This window comes from Drosophila santomea, chromosome 3R (assembly GCF_016746245.2).
Source record: "Drosophila santomea strain STO CAGO 1482 chromosome 3R, Prin_Dsan_1.1, whole genome shotgun sequence".
NCBI lineage: Eukaryota > Metazoa > Arthropoda > Insecta > Diptera > Drosophilidae > Drosophila > Drosophila santomea.
Window position 1 is genome coordinate 28,634,614 of NC_053019.2, and position 22,030 is coordinate 28,656,643.

The 22,030-nt window shown below is 47.3% G+C and overlaps 1 protein-coding gene across 14 annotated transcripts in view; it reads left to right on the forward strand.

The window, feature by feature from the left end:
• LOC120452362 (rho GTPase-activating protein 100F) overlaps nucleotides 1-22,030 on the forward strand; it is a 44,446-nt gene that overhangs the window by 12,376 nt on the left and 10,040 nt on the right. For 6 of the 14 annotated variants that reach the window (XR_005616458.1, XR_005616460.1, XR_005616461.1 and 3 more), the window contains exons 2-7: nucleotides 2,713-3,033; nucleotides 18,583-19,167; nucleotides 19,224-19,500; nucleotides 19,561-20,660; nucleotides 20,727-21,837; nucleotides 21,903-21,982. Coding sequence is in view for 9 of the 14 variants with exons in the window: in XM_039636550.2 (XP_039492484.1) it covers nucleotides 2,947-3,033; nucleotides 18,583-19,167; nucleotides 19,224-19,500; nucleotides 19,561-20,660; nucleotides 20,727-21,837; nucleotides 21,903-21,982 (3,240 nt within the window). In the remaining 5 variants the exon portion in view is untranslated. Of the gene's footprint in view, nucleotides 1-2,712; nucleotides 3,034-13,200; nucleotides 13,264-18,582; nucleotides 19,168-19,223; nucleotides 19,501-19,560; nucleotides 20,661-20,726; nucleotides 21,838-21,902; nucleotides 21,983-22,030 lie in introns of those variants that run through there. The other 8 variants (XR_005616459.1, XM_039636542.2, XM_039636549.2 and 5 more) reach the window with 5 other exon arrangements.

The following is a 22,030-nucleotide window of genomic DNA, read 5'->3' on the forward strand; positions in this document are numbered from 1 at the left end:
CTGGAGCGGAGTACGGGCATGCTATGTCACTCATTTATGCACACACATAGCGAGCGCAATTTATGATGTCATTATAATACATTTTATGCGTGCCTAGACAACATTCCCGGCGACTGGCGACTGCTGACTGGTGACTGGTAAAGTTGTTCTCGATGTGGTAATGGGTGTAGCTGCTGCTGGTGAACACCCGGGCAACATCTCTCCTGTCTGACTGCTGTACTCTGTCGCTGCTGCCAGTGTGACACAAAGTATCTTGTATCTGCATGTTTCAGCTCATGCAGCTCCCCCGCACGGATGCAGTGCACCCGCCTCGAAAGGAATTATGAATAGACTTTTTCCGTTCCGTACCTAGTACTCCCGGCAGAGATGCCGTTAAGGCTTTGTTAGCTAAATATCTGGTTCCTGCCAGAATTGCTCGTTCAATATGTTTTATATTGTATTTAAAAATAAATACGTAGAATGTGGATAAGAAGTGAAACACCATTCATATATATGAGATTTTTCGAAATTTCGGAATACAATTTCTTGACCTTAAAAGCTGTATACTCTGCGTAAGTTCTTTGACATCACTGCAACCAGCGTTGAAAACTGGCAAGGAAATCAGTTGTCAGTGACGCAGCTGGACCCCCGACATGTTCCTGAGGACATAGCTCCACATTCTTCTTTGTACATTGGAATGTCCTGTGCACGACTGTTACATCTTTCATTGCAATTACGGCGGGTGCAAGGAAGGAGTTCGCAGGAGGCAAGCTGCTTTATGGAACAAAATCTAGAGTGGTGGCAATGTGCCAGCCAAGGCTTTACTGGTGGTTTTCCCTTACGTCTCACTTTAATGTCGATGACAATGATCATCCTGATGATGACGATGATTAATCTATCTGAAAATGGTATTCTCAATGTTAAGTCCTTGGGTATTGATCGTTAATGAAAGAGTGAATTGAAATAAATGTTCAGATAAGAGTTACATTACTCTTGAAAGAAAAAACATAACTTTCATTTTTACTATGCCTTTATCGCAATATAATGTTGACGTATAAAAGCTTTTCCAGTGCTGTTAAGGATCCGAATGGAAATGTTCCTCGCAAGAGCCTAGCAAAAAGCAAGTTCAGCTTCCTAACGAAAACTGGGCCAACACAATTAGCCCAAAGGCCAGGCTGGTCCGCTTCATTACCATAAATATACAGCTATGCGAACGAGCGCGCATTTTGTCAAGTTGCCAAGGATGTACCAGCACCAGAAGTGGCCCACATTCGTTAAAATATCCTCAATGCGAGAAATGTGTCCTTGGTTAGATTTAATTGATGTTTTAAGCTTTAGCATAAGCATTTTTTTCTTTATTTAGTTTTATTAAAGCGACGAATCCGTTCATGCAGTACTAGTATCATAACATTGCAATTAAACGTTTAATTAATATAACCAAACCTCTCACTTATCGCGGCAGATTTAAAAAGGGAAAACGATTTTTAGCAAAAATGCAATATTTACGATTGATATTTTTGGTATAACTTGACTAAAAATGGTCAGAAAGATCAAAGAATTACATTTTTGTACTCCTAATTACCAATACTAACCAACCAAATCACTTTTTGAACGACTATGTTAAAAAAAATTTTTGGCCAAATTTTCGCTTTTTTGTAACATCATCAAAAATTACAACAAATTGGAAAAAAAATAAATTTTTTTTTGAAAACACAGTTTAATTGGAAATTTAATTACGAACTCAACGAGGTATGGCATTCAATATTCGGACCAATATTTCGAATGTTATGATCAAAATACTGATATTTATAGTCGCAAAAAACAGGAAAACGATTTTCAGCCCATATTCAAAAATCATCATCAAAAATAACAAAAAATGTGAAAAAAAATGTATTTTTTTTTTTAAACACAGTTTGATTGGAAATTTAATTACGAACTCAGCGAGGTATGCCATTCAATATTCGGACCAATATTTCGAATGTTATGATCAAAATACTGATATTTATAGTCGCAAAAAACAGGAAAACGATTTTCAGCCAATATTCAAAAATCATCATCAAATATTACAAAAATGTGTGTGTGTGGTTAGATGTAATTGATGTTTAAAGCTTTAGCATGCCATGCGGACAGTGACCCCGCTGCTCTCTTTCCCTTTGTACCATTATCCTTAGTCCCACTGCTTAGCGAACAGTTTTATTTATTATTTATGGAGGACGAAAGCCAAGGATTGCAATATCAGCGCTATAAAATCAGGGACAGACAGCTGCCCGATATATGCATAATACGGTGGAGCAGGCGGGAGGAGAGCTCTCCAAGTGCTCGAATGCCTTTCAAGCAAATGCATATGACACATGTCAGGCTCGTGGCTTCAGACCCGCGAAGTGTGAAGCTTCATTAAGTTAGGCATTACGAGATACACTGTCAAACACACAAAGCGGTGCACAGTGTAACGCTTGTTAGAGAACGATGCAATAATATACTTTTGTTGACTTCTCCAGTAACTAAGTATTCTTATTCCTATTTTATAACGAAGGATTGTCCGATTGTCTTTTAAGAAATTTTGAGTTGCACCAGTTAATCTATAAATGTCGGGACCCACTGTACCTCGAGCCATCAGGCGTCCTAGTGGCGAGTAGATGTGCCAGCTTGTTGACAGTCATATGACAGTAAATACTTGTTTGCGGCTCTGAGCTCGTTCTTTAACTCATTACTGCCTCCGCTTTCCGATTGCAGGAACACTCCACTCGCAACGAAACCGGAACTGGCATTTTTATATCGCATTTTTGTAAGGAACCAAGAGGAACGTGTTCAGCATTGACCAAATGCCATCGCTAGCAGCTCTAGTTGGACGAGCAAGCAAATACGGCAATTAACAGAAGTTGCCTTCAAACGAAACCCCACCCAAGGCGAAGGAAGAGGAAGGACAGGAACGAAGGACGATATTCCCAATCGGATCCCCACTAATAAATGCAGTGGAAGAAGAAGTTTACTCGATTGAAAGCAGCTACTGGAAATTCGCGTGTGCGAAGAATGCTTTGTTGTGGACGCAGAAAGGTGAGTCAAATGAGCTTCTTTTTAATGCCATTAACTATGAACTATATATGGGTATTTCACTAGTAACATGAATAATTATAAAAAGTGCTTTAGAAGTTCCTAGATTGCGACAGAGCACAGCTACACATATTCGTCCTTTGAAGCGCGATAAGTGGGGAAAGTGGCACAACCTGCCAGTCAACTGAGGGGTAGACCACGGTTCACTTATTATCATCGTGGCTGCCATAATAAATTTTCAGTTTACGCCTGAATTTCAATGAAGACTTAATTGCAAAATCTGATTTATATGCTGCTGGCGGCGCCGCAGACGATGCGAGGACATGTGGATGGTTGCATGCCACTTTTGGGGGGCTGTTCACCTTTCAGGGTGGTGTTTGCACACAAAGTGCGAACATGTTTCTCTCCCTCCTTAATGCAAGCGATACACAGATACACAGATGGCGACAAATTCAATTACAAGCCACACGTGTGCCGTCTATCGGACTTTAATCAAAGTTACCGCACTGTTTAATGCAATTTTTGAAATGAACTCCCGATTGAATGCCGAGTAATTGGGCTGAACAAAGGGGTTTAATCTGCTGGCCGACAGCACTTAATTTGATTGCGATTCGTGCTTAGTGGAATGGATAAGAGTGTTTACTCGACTGCTCCCACCTGCTCAAGCCCGGCACCACCTCATCCTCCTGCGGCTTGCCCGTACATTAGGCACCTAACTGAGCAAGGTGCTCCGCTCCAGTTTGACTTGCATGGAGAAGCGGGAGAAAGTGGCAAAGAAATTGAAATGTCTAGCAACCTGAAAGGGTGCTACTTTTGCATTAGTTTTAATCAATAATTCGAACTTGTGAATTCATACAGGTTTCTTGGCTATGTTCACTCTAATCCTTATAAATCGTCTCGTCAACCTGAACAGCTAATATTTTAGGGTTCTTTTCGTAGCAAGGTTGCCATCACTGGTCGCCTTCTAGGAACTTTGCCAGCCACCAGGAGAAACTTTATGATAAAGTCCTTGCGGATAAGTCCTTGAAGATGCGGTTGCCGACGCATTTGGAACGCAGCCACGCCCTGCATTCACTCTGCCGGCTGTTTGTTTTAGTTATAGTTGATTATTTTTCTTTTCGCCGCGCTGCAAACTTTGACTTTGGCTCCCTGACATCGCAAAGTTTAACAAATAAATTAATTTACCCTCTGCACTCGCGCCGAAGCCGCCTTCTTAATCGTCCCGCGGGGCTGGCGAGGAATTCAATTTGCAGTGGGAGCCCTTATCCCGTTCAGAAATGTGCATCTGGGCCGAGAAATCTGTGATCTGCGAACTGACGAGGGCCAGAAAGGGTATTCCGGGCGCGGTGCGGCCTGGCGCCACTTTTAAATTGCATTTCTTGGCTTCTATGGCTGCCGTTGCTTTAATCAGTTTTGCGCCAGGCGCAGTAAATTGATTTGTTAAACAATTTTTAATTGAAATAAGACGCTGCCGGGCGGAATGTCAAACTTGTATGCCAATACTGCTCGGCTTCCGTTTGCCTGGCACTTGAGGAGCGGCAAACAGCTGCAAAGTTGGTCAAGTGAGACGCATTGGCATTTCTATTGGCACACGAGTGTTGACTGGCAGCCAAACAGGCAACCAGGGATTGCAGGGATTGGAGGCGTGTCGAGGGGGGAGAAATCAGCATATTGCATTACAAATTGGAAGGCGAGCCCGGCTAGGATCGAAACCAGTCAATGGGATTGTTTTGCCCTCTGAAATGGAGCAGCATCCAGTTGGAAGTGCAGCACTTTTTGGCGGAATTTCAACGAATTCCGCTGCCAACGAGGCAGTAAATTATTTTGATTTATTCGCAACGACGCATGAGTGATGTGAAGTGGCAGCCGTAAATGTGCATTGGCTGCATTTGAAACCTAATTGAAAATCTGACTGACAAACGCCGACATGGCGATTGATTATTTCGCTACCCAATCCGTTTGCAACAAAATACGTTTGCTACTGGGGCTTATTTCGTATAATTATAATCGTAATATCATAGTTTATATTAACTAGGCAAAGCATGCTTTAACTTGCTCTAGGGCCTTTAAGTGAGTTTGAGTGATTAGATGCCTGCTGAATGAGAGTTTATGAAAATAGTTGCGGCTGTGGCCGGCGCCCCTTAATGTATAAGGAGCCTGCTGGAGGCTTTGTGGAAAACTTCTCCAACTGGTTTGCCATGCAGCAGCACGTTTGGAGCTTTGAAATGGCGCAGAACGATGGCGTTCCCTCCTGGCAACTGGGCCTCCTGTCTTCGAAGGCCTGGAGTTTGTGGAGTGCCATTCACAAATAAATGGCGGGCATTTAGGCAGCCGCAGTCTGGAGTCTTTCTTCGGCTGTTTGAGTTCCTTCCGAGTTGGCAACAACAATTGGAAGACGCAGCCAGGAAACTGGGAGCGACGACTAACACAGAGTTTTGCCTCAATGCAGATAAGACTATTGCCTCAGCTGGAATTGCAGATGGAGATGGTGTTGCTGGTTCTATACACACACACACTGCGAAAAGTGTCCAACTGAATGGTTTTGTTTTTTCAATAATTGTAAGGAGTTTTCAGAAACTACTTTGGGTTCTGAAGTGAAATCTGTTCCTTGCTCTCACAGTGCCGCCATCGTCACAGATACACAGATGCACAGATACACAGATACACAGATACTTCTCAGAGGTAGAAAGTTTTGCCCAAGACAAACACTGCCACAGCATTTCTCTCCCCATTGTCTTCCGGCCAACTGCTCCCGATATTTCTGCGATTTCTTTTGCTTTTTCGCTGCTGTTGGCTTGCTCGACTACTGCGACCAGAAAAATCGTTTCAGCCCTGCTGCACCTCCTGGAATCCCTCATTGCTTTCTATTGTTTTTGTTGTTGGATGATTTTGAAAAAAGAACAAGCTGAAACTATTAATTGGCAACGCAGGTGTAGCGGTTTTCTAATTGCTGCCAACGCAGCGCAAAAAGTTTTCCTCTCTCGGAGCTAATAATCTTAATTTTGGGTGCATTGACTTGGAAAGAGCTCTGATAGAGTAAAATGGCTCGGGAGCTCGGCTCCTTTCTCTGGTGCCACACGATCATAGCAGCTTACAGAGGCAAATGGTATTTACCAACAATCAATTAACTAATTGATTAATCAGTGAGCTGAGCTGCAGCCGCGTTCAAGGGAGAACGAGCTAAGTTTTCTTCCGCTTTTGACCCGCTGCACAACGCCTGCCAACTGGATCAAGGACGGGTTCCTGTTCCTGGGTTCGCATGGCGGCACTTTACTTACCTTGTTAGGGATGCTTACGTGCCTCGAAATCCAGTTCGTCCTTCTTCTGCTCGACTCACTTCAGCTACGTGCCCTCCATTTGCGCAACTAATTGCAAAAGTCTTACGCAACTGCGGGAGACAGTCGTCAGTAGTGAGTGTCGACGGGCGACGTATTGAAATGTTGCCGTCTTCATCGAAGAGTCGACTTTGCTCGACTTTGTTGCGTGCACGTAAAATATTTGCCTGTCACTGGTCGCTCTTTCCCTTCGGGGGACTGTCGAACGTGTTTATGTTTTGCAGCTGGCCGAGCGGTGTTCCCTCCTCTTGACAGTTGACTTATGGCCGGGATCGAAGGAGCAAGGACCAAGGACCCGGGGGTCATACCTTCGCTTGGCTCTTAACTAATTTTTAATTATTTCCGTCAGCCGGGCGGCCCATTAAAATGATGAGCGGGAATTAGCCCAGCCTCCTGCAGGAGCTAATGATAATGGGCTGCCCGTCGGCTGAGCCGAGTTGAGCTGAGCTGAGCTGAGCTCCGCTCTGCTTTTTGTGTTGTCTGCTCTTGGCCTGGCTGGCTGACTTTCTGGCTTTTAACTGGCAACACTGCGTATGACACAATTTATTTTTGCACCATGAAAACATCAGCTTCTCGCCGAACTACGGTCCTCTGTGTGTGCGGGGTAGTGAAAGGTATTGAGGGCACTTTTTTGCAAGTAAACACAGTTGCCAAAGAGTGATGGATGCACTAAGAAAACATTTGGATGCCCAAAACTGAAAATATGTTAACTCACTCCCAGTGCAGCTGAGCTGGAATATTTAAGGTAAACTAACATTTGGTTTAATTTGTTGGTATGCAAAAGGTACTTATTCTGAAGTCGAGCTGAACAAAGGATACAACTTGATATGCCAAAATTCAATAGATTTGAATATTTTCATAGTCTGAGATCGAATCGTGACAGGTGCAGAAATGGCAGTGCTAAAACGAAATTAACCCACGACCTGCAGTCCCACAAAAGGCAGCATCCACGCACACACACATTCACATCTCGACGCCGGTGCGCTAGTGTGCGTGGATATCTGTGTGCGCACTAAAAGCGGTTTATGCCACTCACATGTAAACCCAGTTGCCTGCCAAGTGTTTGGCTGTTTGGATTCAACACCCACACACGATTGTTGTGTGGATAGGTCGTGGCTTTGCGTGTTCCAAGTAACTCAACCACCCAGCCGCCCAACCGCCCCACTTTCCCCACTTTCCCCACCTTCCCCCGCGCTGCTCAAATTTTCTGTTTGCTTTGCTGTGGATTTCGCTACGTTTCGGCGGAATTCCCCCCCTTTTACTTTTCGTACCTTAAACGTATTCGTATTTTGCATTTGTTGGCACAGATCCGAAGAGGGGTTGGTGGGTTAAGGTTGGCGGGTGGGCTTTGCCATTTCTCCTTTCTCTCCGTTCGCTCTTCTATCCCAGTTCTCTTTCGCCGAATTTCTCTCTGGCGAACGCAGAGCTTTTGTAGTAGAGAAATAAGAACCATTTCGTTGTTGTTTATTCCCCCTGTTTTATTTTCTTTTTCTGATAGATTCCGTGGGTCTTGCGGCTGAGCTTCCTCAGAGTGGCCAGAGTAAAGGAAAGTTTGTGGAACATTTTTCAGATTGGCGAGTTTTTCACGTGTAGTTCGACATTAAGTATGCAATGACTTTAAGGGGTAAATAAAAAGCACAGATTAAGCCCTTAATGTGAAGATCGAAATACATTTGGATACATTAAAATATAATGTTTTTTGGGGCCTATTAAGAAAGTCTTAAGATTGCTCTTCTGTCAAAGGACTTTACCTACATAATTCCAAATAAATATCCATACCACGTCAAAAGCTTCATCTTGTAAATAAATAAAAGGGCTTACAAGTTTCTTGCAATAGCAGCATTAGATTACCAAATGCTTGTGGATGACAGTGATTGTGCTCCTTGATATTTAGTATTCAAATCTGAAGATGATATTCCAGTGCGGACATTTCAAAGCTAAGTAGTTATGCGGAGGTCCAACACCGAACCAGAGACAGCAAACGACATCAATTAGCCAGGCGAGAACAAAGCCGGACCTTGGGCCATGACATGTAACTGGCGGATTCAGGCGAAGACCAGGCGATGGCCAGAATTGTGCCAAGGCTCTGCAGGCAGTTGTGTTTCGAATGTGATTGATAAGGAGTGGTAGAAGCGGACTCGATAGGGCATGAAACGTTTGCATAGTTGATGTGGCATTTTTACGCCAATTGCGATTAGTTGTTAACGCCGACTGCAATTAGTCTAGTGCCAAGGCAAACGGCAAACGCCGGCGGCATTAATTGCCAATGAAGGCACTTAAAGGGCAATTTAGCGTGGGCCTCCACCGCCGCTCCACTCCCCGCTTTCGACCGCGTAACTGGAACTTACCTTTGAACCCGAATCGCAGTCTCTAAGCGGATTATGCCTCACGAAAGGGCGGCGCAAAAACTTTGCATAAATCACTGGAGGGCAACAGCATCAAAGCCGCATCAAACTTGGACTCTCAGCCCACCTTTTTCGTCCTTCCCTGACCACTCTAACTTCTGAGAAGGCTTACTCCAACTTTGGAGCTCTGAAAAAATGCAAGAAGTGGAGGATCAATGTGTGTGTTGCCCATGGACTTGCTAAGAGGTTAAAGGATGGGTGAAGGAGGCAGACTCTAAGACTCTAGTGTTGCCTGCGCATATTATAGGATATTCATTTCATAAGTTATGGTTAAGGACAAAGTATGGTCAATGTGGTGAGCGCTAATCACATACTATTTAGATATATGTTCTTAGTTTGTTGAATTCTTGCAGTGCATTTGTTACATGGATGGCTATAGATATTTTTGAATTCGATTTCGTTTTAAGCGGCGAGAAGCAGCGCTCGACAAATCTCAATGACAAAGAATTTTTCCTCTCCGGAAGTTTGTTATTAGCCGTTCGCATCCGGCTGCCAGAGTCGCTGGATAGATTCAATGACCCAGCACAGTGGCTAGCGAAGTGCCGAGTGGAGCCCACTGTTTGCGCATCTTATCCGCGCAGGCGTCTACGGTGCGTATACGTAACGTGTTGTATTTCGGGGAAATATCCTCCTCGTGTGTGTTTGCCCATCTGCGAATGCCCGGGGTCGCCTGCGCCTTGGAAAACACTTTTCGTAGTGCAGTCACTTTGCATGTCCGCCCGGCCTGACAGTTGATTGCCTGTCAGCGGTGGGCTGTCGGATTGGCGGACCAAACTGACCCACATTAGAGTGGTGGTGTCGATTGTGTGTGCGAGAGTGTGGGAGCGAAGCAGCTTTTGTGAATGATGTGGCCACCACACTCACACACACACTCACACTCACACACGCTAGCCCCAATCTCTGCACTCGTTCCCCTATCAATTGTAATGCGTTTTTAATGGCAACATCTTATCTGCTTGTGTCATCGGCACGGGCCTATTAAACATATTCATAATGCCGACCCGCCCCGCCCCGTCCCGTCCCGCCTCCCAACCAATTGGCTTTGTTTCGTTGCGTTGATTCGAACGGCTTGATATGCAAACATTTAGACAACAGCCATTGTGTTGGACCTTTATCATTCATAATGTTTGACTGTCATGCAGCAGGTCCCGCAGCGCCTTTGAGTTGGGTTCACTGCCCACCGATTTCCTATGATTGGCACTTTGTTGGCATGGCCTTTCGCCTGGCACTCGCTTTCCTTAAATAGTCCTGTGCCTGTAATTGTTATCTACGCCGGGATTAGGGGCACTTTCGTACAAGTGTGCATGGTAGTCAATCGAAGGCTTAAGTGGTGGAGTGGAAAGGATTTGAGTGGGATTCACTTAGCCTTCTCCCCGAAAGACCCTCAACAGGATGATGCTCAGTTATCAAAGCTTGTGAATCGATACCAAACAAGCTTTGCAAATCGTTGTGATTTGACTAGAGTCCTGGGTAAGGAAATCGGGAGTACAAGATCTGGTGAATATTCCCCACATTCTTTTTTTTAACTAGACCAGAAATCTTATCATCGCCCAAATAAACACCAAAAATATTAGTAATTTGGAAAAATTGCAGTCATGTTCGACGTATTAGAATCCATTATGCAAGACCCAAGTCCTGGGCATTCTGGACAAGTTCAAGAGGGGTTCTGCCGTCCGTCCGGTTGCAAGCAGGAGTTACTGGCAGCCCGTCATCCTGGCGCGTAGCAAACTCAATGCCCGAAATCCCGAAATCCCGACTGCCGATTTTTCCGTGTTGAATAATTCAAATACATACACACACAGAGCGCAAACGCACACCAGTGTCCAAGTTTTCCGAAGTTTTCCGAGCAGGAGCACGAGAACGAGCTTTCGCTCCCGTTACACAAGAAAGTTTTCCAACTGCGGGAGAGAGTGTGGGTGGGAGTGCGTGTGTTGTGTGTGTGTTGTGTGTGTGTGCTGCTTTTCCTGCCTGTGAATGTATTTTGCTCCAATTTCGCCGCAACTTCGGCTCGCGTTTTCCCGTTTCCCGACTTCGGAGTGCGCTCGCCGGGTCAGCGTGTTCAATACGCAAGGTTCAGTTGAGCGCGCCGGACGTTTGACTCGTGGTCGTGGTCCGTTCGTCGAGACACCGTTACAGCAGCAGCGTCGTGCGTGCGTAGTAGTAACCGACCACATACACACACACACACAGACGCAGAGTTCGTGGCGTGTAGTAAAACTCATTAAACAGCAACTTATTCAATACTATTTCACGCACGCGGCCAACGGCGGTGGAAAAACGCGCGCTTAACAGAGGTCCTCGAAAGCGAGTCGAACGGCATTTTCGCCATCGCCGCGGGCGGACTCTGAAAAGTATTGCACAAAAGGAAACGAAGCGCGGCGATAAAAGTTAAATGTCGCGGTAAATTGCCTCGTTCGCCCGATCAATACCAAAAAGGCAAGAACGAGAAAGTCACAGAGAAACGTCAGTCAATTAAAGCGCTCTTATGGAATACACACATATTATTTTTCAAGGCGAAAGCAAATCTACACTGGGTAAACAAGCACCATCAAGTGTGGCAGAGCCCAGTGCACGTGTCCCTGTGTCCCAGTGTCCCTGTGTGGAATGTGTGTTTGTCAAGCGAATAGTAATTTATTAAGCCCAGACAACGCTGCGTATACACAACGCAATTTCTTCAACGACTCATTCATTTATGTGTGCCTTCACTGCCGTTTCTTTCGTTTTTTCCGTTCACTGTCCCATATACAGACAACATTTTTGTTGCCAAATGCGTTCGCTCACGCCCCCTCACACACACAGAAAGGCAGATACATCCCCACCACCCCACCACCTCTCCCGCGCATAGAGACAAATGGGCACATGGCCTGGCTCTGGAGCAGACGCACACACTTAAGGTTCAACAGCCCGACGATTGCCTGCCAAGGATAACGGAGCGGGAAGACAGAGGCGGGGAGCGGGGAGCAGGGAGCTGGGAGCAGGGATGAAGCAGCCATTATGTTCGACAACGCTAACCCACGTAGCTTGGCCCGCGTTGCGTATACGCCGCGTTGCCTGCTGCCAGTTGCCAAACTCTCGGGATTTTTGGAGCTTTCATCTTTTGTCTGCAAAAGTGGCAGAATGTAATTTTTGGCATTTACTTGCCGCCCTTGGTCTTAGCACGTCTGCAGAGTAAGCCCATCGCCATCGCCATCGCCACCAGTACTACACCCACACACCACGCCTTGCCCGGTTTATGTGGCCAAAGCAGCCGCGCGGGAAATGAAACTGGAGCTGGTGGCATTGCCTTTATCTACACTGAGAGAAACTCCCACTTGAAAAACCCTTTTACATATGAATGGGATAGAATTCCTCTATAAATTGGATCATGTTTTAAATCTCTTCGTGCCACTAAAATTCCAAATAAAATTTCTTATCTCAGTTTTTACTTAGCTAAGGTCTCTTTTTATTTTGTTAGACTGTACAAATCTTTTTAATAACTAGCTTTTCCCGATTTTAAATCCTTCTTGGATATTCCGTCTTATGACTAAAATCTTTATTAGGAGTTAGCAAAGCAATAACTTAAATTCAAAGAAGAAACACTTGTCGTGGCCACATTCTTGCCGTGTTGTCTGCAAGTTAGAGGCGGAGCTTTTGCTTGGAGCTGTTGGTCTCCTGCCTGTGTATCGTTTTAATTTAGTATGTCTGAAATTAATGAAATTTTTGCACGGCCCGACGAAATTATTCTTCCCTTGCTCGAGGCGTAAAGTGAAATACGCGATGTCCGATTGCACCGCATCCTTTTTTGGCTGGCATTCTGCCCGATGGAATTTAGTAGTGGGTGTGGAAACCGCACTTAAAGATACATTTAAATCAATCGAGTAGAAATTTTAAAACTGTTTTGGCAGCGAAGGGTGAAGATGGAGTGGCGTGCTTCGAAATTTGCCATTGGAGGAGCAGCGTGAAAGGCAAGCATAAATATTTCGCTTGGCAACAAAAAGCTGCCTAAACGGCACCACACACACACACACGCACACACTGGCACGAGGGTCAGGGGTCAGGGGTCAGAGGGCCCTCTTATAGATATAGTTATCATGGCTCTTGTGTGCTTAGAAAATGGAAAGCGGATAAGGCCATAAGCGAGGGAAGCAAAACGAACGAATTCATGATACAAACGGAACAAAGCCTTAGTACGTGTGAGGGAGCAACAAAATACGTATCAAATTATAGCCTAAGTAGCAGTTACGAAACCACCGAACCACGAGCAAGGATAACGCATACAGCGAACTAGGTTTACAGAGAGCACAACTCGAATCGAACCCAGTCGAACCCAACTATCGATTAAGGAACCAACATATCAGCATATCCTCTCGATTGTCCACGCAAATTGGACCAACGATTCCAAAGCCATATCCACATCCCTCATTGGGAGCGAAACAAGCAAGGTGGCTGCAACAAAATTAATGTGTGATAGCGCAACCACGGGATGTTTCCTGACCAGAAGCAGCCATCGCAAGGTGAGTGTGTCCCGTGTCCTTTGAATGTTGTGGGTGGCTTATTGATTGACCTGTTCAGTTTCTCTTAGTTTCTCATTAACAATTCCACTCACTCTTATTTTAATATTTATTTTTTGCCGAAAAGCATTTTTTCTTGTGTGCGTACATTTATGCGGATGGATGAATAAATAAATACGCGTTAAGCTTATAATATTCCATATTTAATGGATGCTTGCAGCAGAGGCCAACGAACCTCTCGAATCGGTTAGTTCAAGCGACGCTACGAAGAAACAAAAACCACGGATAAATAAACCAACTTTGAACTTGTGTTGATGTTGATAGGTCGGCGCAACCCGGCCGTTGCCCCTGGGCAATCCGCCAGCCCATGGGAACCCACTTGAAGTCATAATCGCTTTTTGTTTATTTACACACGCGTACATTCGGGCAGCCACAGATTGCAACTTTCAACTACTTTGGCCGACGGCGAAGGGTGCTTGAAATATTGAAATAAAATGCTATCAAGTGTGCGGTCCTTGGAGCGGGTGCTAAAAATATTTGCATAGATAATGGCGGGCACGAAACTGTTTGCGCCACTCTACCACTCGGCTGGGTAATTAAATTTTTTGGGGAACTTAAAGCAAAAGAGTGGGAACTCCTGCAATCGTAGACAGTATGTACATATGTATACCAAAGAAGCTCTCAGGGCGTACACTATTTTTCAAATTCGCTTACTCTTGTTTAATCCTTCCTAAGTTAATAACACAAGGTATAGATGGAGAATGTATAAGGAAGGATCAAGGAGTAAAAAGCATATGTAGACTTTTCTCTCTCGCAAGTTTCAATCGGCCCTCCTTCATCTCGCACTCTTTTCCCACTTACATCCTGGTGTCCTGGTGCCTCTGGATGATGGGAGCGCAAGAAGCCAGTGAAAGGTTCGTGCTGCACTCCTTGTCACTCAGCTTTTCGGGCTGGAATTCCACACGCTTCATCCTGCAGCGACACTTCTGAATGTTAGGAAGCCTAAGGACCTCGATGGCATGATATCCCGATATCCTGGCACTCGCCTTAGCTGCAAGTGTGCGCGTGTGGGTGAGCGTCCTGGATATAATTGCATAATGCGGTGCTGGGAACGCCTTCGCCGCCATCTTAATATGCTCCATTGTTTGCGAGCTTGCACATTTAAATTTAATCAATAAATCACGTATACGCCGGGTGTGCACTCTCATTCCCATTCCCATTCTCGTTCCCGCACCATGACCCTCAGCCGTCTCCTGGGCTGTCGGAGTCACCGCCACAATGCGGCTTGTGTCACTTGTGTTGTCCTCGTGGTTGTTGCCTTGTTGTTTGCCTTAATTTGCGGTTATCTCGACTGGCGCCCCTGCACCAGCCAAATCCAAAGCAATCCAATCTGATTGGAGTCAAGCCACAGCTCCTGCCCCGCTGCCCCTCTGCCACTGGGGGAATGTGAATGTGCCCCACTCTCTGTTCTTGTGCCACATATTTTGACATTAGCGCAGCTGCAACTGACAACTATTATTAACATGGGAGCGGAACGCTGTGCATTTGGCATTTAATTGTAATTGTTGTCAGTGGGTTCGGTGAATTCCAGAGTTCCTGAATTCCGGACGATAGCCGGGTGACTGGTAATTGGCGTGGAGGCGCTGCCGGGCAATTTAGTGTGGATTTAAATTTATAATTATTCGGTCTTTGTTTTCGGCTCAGGTGGAATTTGGTTACGGTTTCGGTTTCGGTATTCGTTCGGTTTGCTTCACTCTGCTTCCAAATGTAATTTCCCGGAATAGTTTAGTCCAGGGAAATGGCTTTGTGTAAAGAACGTTATGAATGCGAATGCCCAACAAATGTATGTTACGAATGTAAGTTCGAGCTAACGGAGCAGAAATCCTTCCTTCACTTGCTGGCCGGAACACAATTTGTTTACGAGACCAATTTATGCCACGAACAGTTTACAGAAGTACTTCTGTGCTTCGTGGTGAATTTTCTGAAAATGATTTCTCGTGAATTTAACAATGATGTTGTGTGGAAACTTAGTGGTGAAGTTGGATGCACGAAAAGGTCGGCTAAATCGTTTGGGTGAAACCAATTTTCCGAGGGTGGTGGCCTTATTTTGGCTTACCCCCTGCTGGGCACGTAATTCGATCAGTTTGAGCACCATAAGACAAATAACATGACTTGCTATTTCGCATCGAGTTATTAATTACTCGGCGTTGGCAAAACAAAATCAATTTCATTAATTCAAATATGGCCAAGGCAATAATTCTCCTTTTGGCTCGGGCAATCTGGGCATCGTCTGCATGAATTGACAAAGGGATCGAGGCGAGCACATCAAGCCAAATCACACGCTCTGTCAATCAATCAATGCGTCGGCCAATCCATCACCCGATGGCAGATGGAGGGCGGGGGTCAAACAGATGGCAGACACAAGAATACGAGCCCGGAAAACTTCGGGGGAAAATTCTGTTCTTGCCGGAATCGCACTGAGGCTCAGTCATTACAATTATGGCTAGTCAATTATTAACCTGGCCGGGAAATGACGCACTGCCCCGCTTTCGGTGGAGCAGAACCCTCCGGAGTGATTAGTCCTAGCCCCATCGCGTACACTGAGGAAAAACTTGTTACCTTGTTTTATAAATGTTTCCAGTTCACCATCTCTATAGCGTTTCTATCAGAGGGATAGGTTCCGACAGTTAATGGCGTCTGCGCTGGCATAATTACAATTTTAGTCAGTTTCCGTTTGCGGGTGTTTATTTTTTATTTGGCTGTAGAGGCACTAAAATGGTTTTATTGATTTGTGTTGTCACGCAACTTCCTCTAATGGCTCCTGCCTCTCGCTCGCTCCTCTGCCGCAGGTCCAGTCCAAATTAGTTTTCCCCCCAACAGAAACTGCCAGCCTGGAGATTCATCCATAATTAAAAAAGCCTGCCAAAGTCAGTTCTGAGTTCTCAATATGTGATGTCTTGAGGATTTTCAATTAGTTGTCGTCACCCGGCGGGAAGCCGAATGAAAGAAGTGGGTTGTGGGTGGTGGATGGTGGGTGGCAGGGTGGTTTCCGTAGGCTCTCTGCTTAGTCAGCCAGCTACAGCAACTACATAATGAAGGTGAAATGAGTTTAAACCGGCAGCCCCGGAGGGTTCAGCCTTCGTTCTGCCATGAGTCACATGTGCGCCAGACGTTCACCAAAGACGCTTAATGTAAACCCGCCCTGGTAATTTGCATTTGCCGCAGCAGCACTCCTCGGCTTTGGAGGCCAATTTCCCCACTTCCCCCTAACTTATTGGATTTGCCGGCAGGTTAATAAGGTATGCACTTACTAATTAAGTGCGCGCCTCGATGTAAATAACTTATGACCGCAAACAGAGTGAAAAGCGCCTCCAGCTATACAGCCAAGTGGTATAGGAGAAGGAAACGACACATGTCTCACATGCCACAGCTTTAATAAGTTACCGAAGTGAAGATCAATCAACGAGGTAGCTACTAGGAATGACCACCACCAGGAGAATGAATGTTACGCATGGAGCCAACTGAATTCTGTGAACTTCATTTCAATATTACTTGTGTTGGGGGCACTTATTCCCCGCTGACATCCTCGGACGGAGGGTGTTTCGTTGCTTTGCCACTTGGCACTGCATGTGTCCATTTAGAGCCCGCTCTCCTTGCCAGCTCCTCTGGCCCAGGCAGACCTGCACGCGATGCACACCATCTATATTTATGGTTTTTAGTGCAGCAGTCGGTGGGGCCTTTCTCGTTAGCGAGCAGCTCCAACGCGGTGGAGCCATCAACAATGCGCCGCCTACTTGTGCTTTGTGACGCCTGGCAAGTCCTCTTTATTGAATACTGTTGTTCGGCCAAGACCACGCCCACTTCTTCCACACTCAAAAGGCTGCGCACAAGCGGTCATTTTCAAAGAAGAGGAGTTCACAAATTGAATTTGTGTGCCTCGCGGTTGAGCGTTAATGGTGGCTCGCTATTTCCCCTGAATTATTTATTTGCTCGTGCATTTGCGGCTGGTGAACTACAAACAAACACTAAAATTCCATTATAGTAAACACACTTTAATAGTTTAATGCCAGTGGGCCAGCAAATGCCCAAAAGGCACTCGATTTAGGCGGAGATGCAGCCAAATAGGCTAAAGTTTGGCACGAGATGGCGAAATTCCTATTTTTGACGAACATAATAATGCCCATTTGACTAACAGCAAATGGACGGAGCAGATTCGAGGGGCCAAACTTTTCCCTAACGACATCTGCTCGTGTTGCAAGTTGGGCGAAGTTATCCGGCAGCAACAAGAATCCGGAATCAGGCTGGGATCGGAGTGAGGAAACTGGGGACAGACAGTCACCGACACATGTCAAAGTTTCGCAATTTCAAAGATTCTTCATTCGCAATGTTTTTGTCCGCTGCGAAGATGATTTCCAGCAACCACAGAGTCGGGCACAGTGCCACTTAAGATGTTGCCGTTGCGAGGCAAGTGCAACATTGCTGCTGACCGCTCTTTGTGCACCCGCACCCGCACTTTCCTTTCCTTCGTAGTAATCCATTAATAACTTCCCTTAGCTTGCGGCAGGCACTTCATTTTAAAGCAATTTCATGGCCGACCCCCACACGACCCACTATTTACATTGTTGCTCTAGCCTCTGGGCTTCTCCGCCGGAAGAGGAAGTGGAGGGCAGGGCCATTTTTCTCATCAACTGCTGACCGAGTGACATCATCGGCAAACGTCAACGTCACGTGCGGGCTACGGTCTTGGTAGTCCCGTAAAGGACTTGGAATCTTTATGTCCTGGAGTTTTGCATGACGCTGCAGCCGATTGAAAAGGCGATGACTGAAATGACAAAGAGAATGGCAAATTCATTATTGCATACTTTCTGGGGCGAGCGTGGGAATGGAGGTCCTAGAGATTGGCAGCACATAGAGGTCGTTAGAATTACGTCAGCATTACAATGTTGTAACAAATTTCGTTGGTAACTGGGAGCATGGCCATACTTATGTAATGCATGGCATTTGGTTTTTAAAACAACAATTTCCTAATTAAAAACTCAGACGATATTTTAAATACTAAGTGCGAAAAGTTTAGTACTTTATGCAGCTTTATGCCAAGGAACCGTTTACAAAGCTGAACTGCGCCAAATTAGCCTAATTTATGCAAAGCTAAATCTTTTAGCAAAGCAAAAGTGCAGAGGCAGAAGCAGAAGCAGCCGGAATTGCAGGAGCTGCTGCAGCTGGTCCAACAATTAGCTTAAATTATGCAGCAGCGCGAAGCACTTGATATTTGCATTTGGCGAGGATGACTATGACAAATACATTTACCATTATTTTCTGCAGGAGAATGGAAGATCAGTTCCTGATGTCACCGCAAGCCCGGGTCGGGCCCCGCCCGGACCGCTGCCCGCCAACCAGCTGCCTTCGATGGGCAACCAGCAGCACCATGGCAACCAGCAACATCATGGAAACCAGCAGCAACACCATGGCAATCAGCACGGCAACCATCGAGGTCAGAGCGGAAGTCTGTCGAACGCCGCCGGGGTCAAGGACCCGGTGATGCTCCAGGGCGATTTCCGGAAAGTCAGCGGCATCAGCTCGGAGATCTTCCGGCAGATAGAGGCCGTCGAGAATGACCACGACCCGAACACGGCCGCGGCCTTGGAGGCGGTGGAGCGACGCGGTGAGATGATCGTGCGCGTCCTGGAGCCACGTTGCATGGGCAGCAAACAGGCGGTGGACGCAGCCCACAAGCTGATGAACAAGGCGGACGCACGGCACACCGTGCAGCTGGTGGAGATTGTCAAGCGGCCGGGTCAGACGCTGGGCTTGTACATCCGCGAGGGAAATGGGGCCGACCGCACCGATGGCGTGTTCATCTCGCGGATTGCCCTGGAGTCGGCTGTCTACAACAGCGGCTGCTTGCGGGTGAGTAAATTCAAAAACTCATAGGAAGACATCAAACTAATGCCATATACTTTTAGGTGGGCGATGAAATCCTTGCGGTGAATCTGGTGGACGTGACCCACATGTCCCTGGACGATGTCGTCATTATTATGTCAATTCCGCGCCGCTTGGTGCTGGCGATACGTCAGCGGCGAGGCAACAGAGGCACAGGATCTCCTGGACCGCCGACGCTCTCCCGACCAGAACAGAAGCCCCCACCGGTTGTGGTCATCAAGCGAGATTTGCGGGACGAGGATCTGGACGAGACGGACCGGATGCCGAGGCCGCGCTCATCACGTGACAGACGTACAGGTAGTTTGAAATGGGCGCCATGTTCACCTGTCTAATCGCTTGCTTCTCTTCTATTTCTTCCAGGAGACGGTCGCGAGATGACGGAATCTCGATCTCGGCTAGGTCTGGGCCTCAACAACTACAGTCCGCAGTCCGAGCAGCTGGACATGTACTACAATACCCGCGGCGGAGGTGGTGGACCCATGGGCGAGCCGCCCAACTGGGGCTATAAGCCACCACCGCCACCGTCATCCGTGATTACGGAGCAACCCACAAAGGCACATGCTTTTGCGCCGTCGCATGCCTACTACCAAAATGCGGGCACTCTTGAAAGCCTGGCGGAGAAGGTACATGCATTCTATCCTGGACAGCCTGGTGCTCCGCCCGTGGGTCCCTCGAGAAGAATGTCCACGGGCACTGGGAACGTTGGCCTCGCTCAGCAACATGCCAGATTTCCGCGGTCTGGCTCAGATCAGCATTTACCTCGCGTAGAATATGCGGACTATTCCAATTCCCTGGGACGCCATTCCCTTCTACGATCAAGCTTAAAACCTGGAACGGCCGGTGGAGCTCCCATGCAGGTGGGAGTGGGAGGCACTCTTGGCCGGTACGGGCGCTATGATCAACAGAGAGCCGGTGTATCCAAGTACGGCCCTCCATCTGGCGGAGCTCAATCGCTGACCCGTCGTTCCAGACCAAATTTGGACTATTCCAGCGATACGGAAGCCACAATTGGGCCCAGGCCAAGTTACTACTACTACAACAGACCTGCCATCGGCAGCATGTCAAGGGGATCAGGTGGAGCAGGCGGAGTTGGCGCAGCTTCAACGGCAGCCTTGCTGGCCGGAGCTGCGGATCTCAATAAATTCAACTCATTGCCCCGAGAGCGCCCCGGCACGAGATTGCAGGGCATTCGCTCCAGAATGGGAGATCGATTGGTGGACGAGAATGACGGTAATACCTCGGCACCCGAGTTCGATGCACGGAGGGGAAGGGATTTGCGTCAGCGAATTACCGCCAGTCCGTCGATATTCACGGCGGATGAGTACCGCGCCTGGCTCAGAAGGGCACCTAGCAGTTCAGCAATTGCGGAGCAAATGCGAATGACACGGGACATGTTTGCCCAGCCACGGGCCCAAAGATTCTCATGTAGCGCTGAGAACATCCACGATGCACTGCGAAATGTGAGTATACTTAATGCCAATGAAAGCCTTAAGCTATTTTGATAATGTCATTCTTATTTCTCTTAGACGGAAAGCATCTACTCCAGTAGAACCCATATCCTTGGCACGGGCACCCTGGATCGGAACATGGGTCTCACCCGACCAATTTCTGCGCTACCCGTGCGCTCCATGTCCTCGCAGCACATTGGAGGAGCGGGCTCCATTCGTTCGCCGAGCATACGGCGCATGCGGCAGTTACTGGAGCTCTCCGCAGGTCCCGCCAGCCCGAGCGGCAGCATTCTGAGCACCGGTGGTCACCAGAGTCCGGCACCAACACCAAGTGCCACCTTGCCACGCCCACACCGCCAGATCGACATTAACCCGGCGGAGTTCGCCAAGTACAAGCTGGATAAGCCCATCGTTGATATTGGAGGGATCTCCGGCATGTTATGGATTCACTTGCTGGCAGGTCGCGGCCTTAGAACCGCTCCAGAGGGAGCAGCAGGGGCGGCGCCACAGGGCCAAACCAGAGATCTGTACTGCGTAATCGAGTGCGATCGCGTACATAAGGCACGGACGGTGGTGCGATCGGGTGACCTGCAGTTCGACTGGGACGAGTCGTTTGAGCTTGACTTGGTGGGCAACAAGCAGTTGGATGTACTAGTCTACTCATGGGATCCGCAGCACAGACACAAGCTGTGCTACCGAGGCGCCATTTCGCTGTCGTCAATCCTCCGTCAGTCGCCACTGCATCAACTGGCCTTGAAGGTTGAGCCAAGGGGGACGATATACATTCGCATGCGGCACACGGATCCACTGGCTCTTTACAAGAGGAGGGGACTTCCAAGCCTGAGGGCAGGTTACCCCACGCTCTTCGGCGCTGATCTGGAAACGGTGGTCAATCGGGAGTCTAAGAATGCTCCCGGAAGTGCACCCGTTCCCATCGTATTGAGGCGCTGTGTGGAGGAGGTGGAGCGCCGTGGTCTGGATATAATCGGGTTGTACCGACTGTGCGGCTCGGCTACCAAGAAGCGATTGCTACGCGAGGCCTTCGAGCGCAATAGCCGTGCAGTGGAATTGACCCCGGAACATGTTCCTGACATCAACGTCATCACCGGCGTCCTCAAGGATTACCTCAGGGAACTGCCCGAGCCGCTGTTCACGCGCTGTCTTTTCCAGATGACGGTGGATGCCTTAGGTAAGCACCTTTCCTCCTAACGCGCTTTTTCAAATAGCAATTGTTATGTTTTTATCCACTATCAGCTGTCTGCCTACCAGATGACCCGGAGGGCAATGCGAAACTGATGCTTAGCATTCTCGACTGCCTGCCGCGGGCAAACAGGGTAAGATCGGCCGTTTCTTAATTTAAAACCACTTTAAATATAATTTGT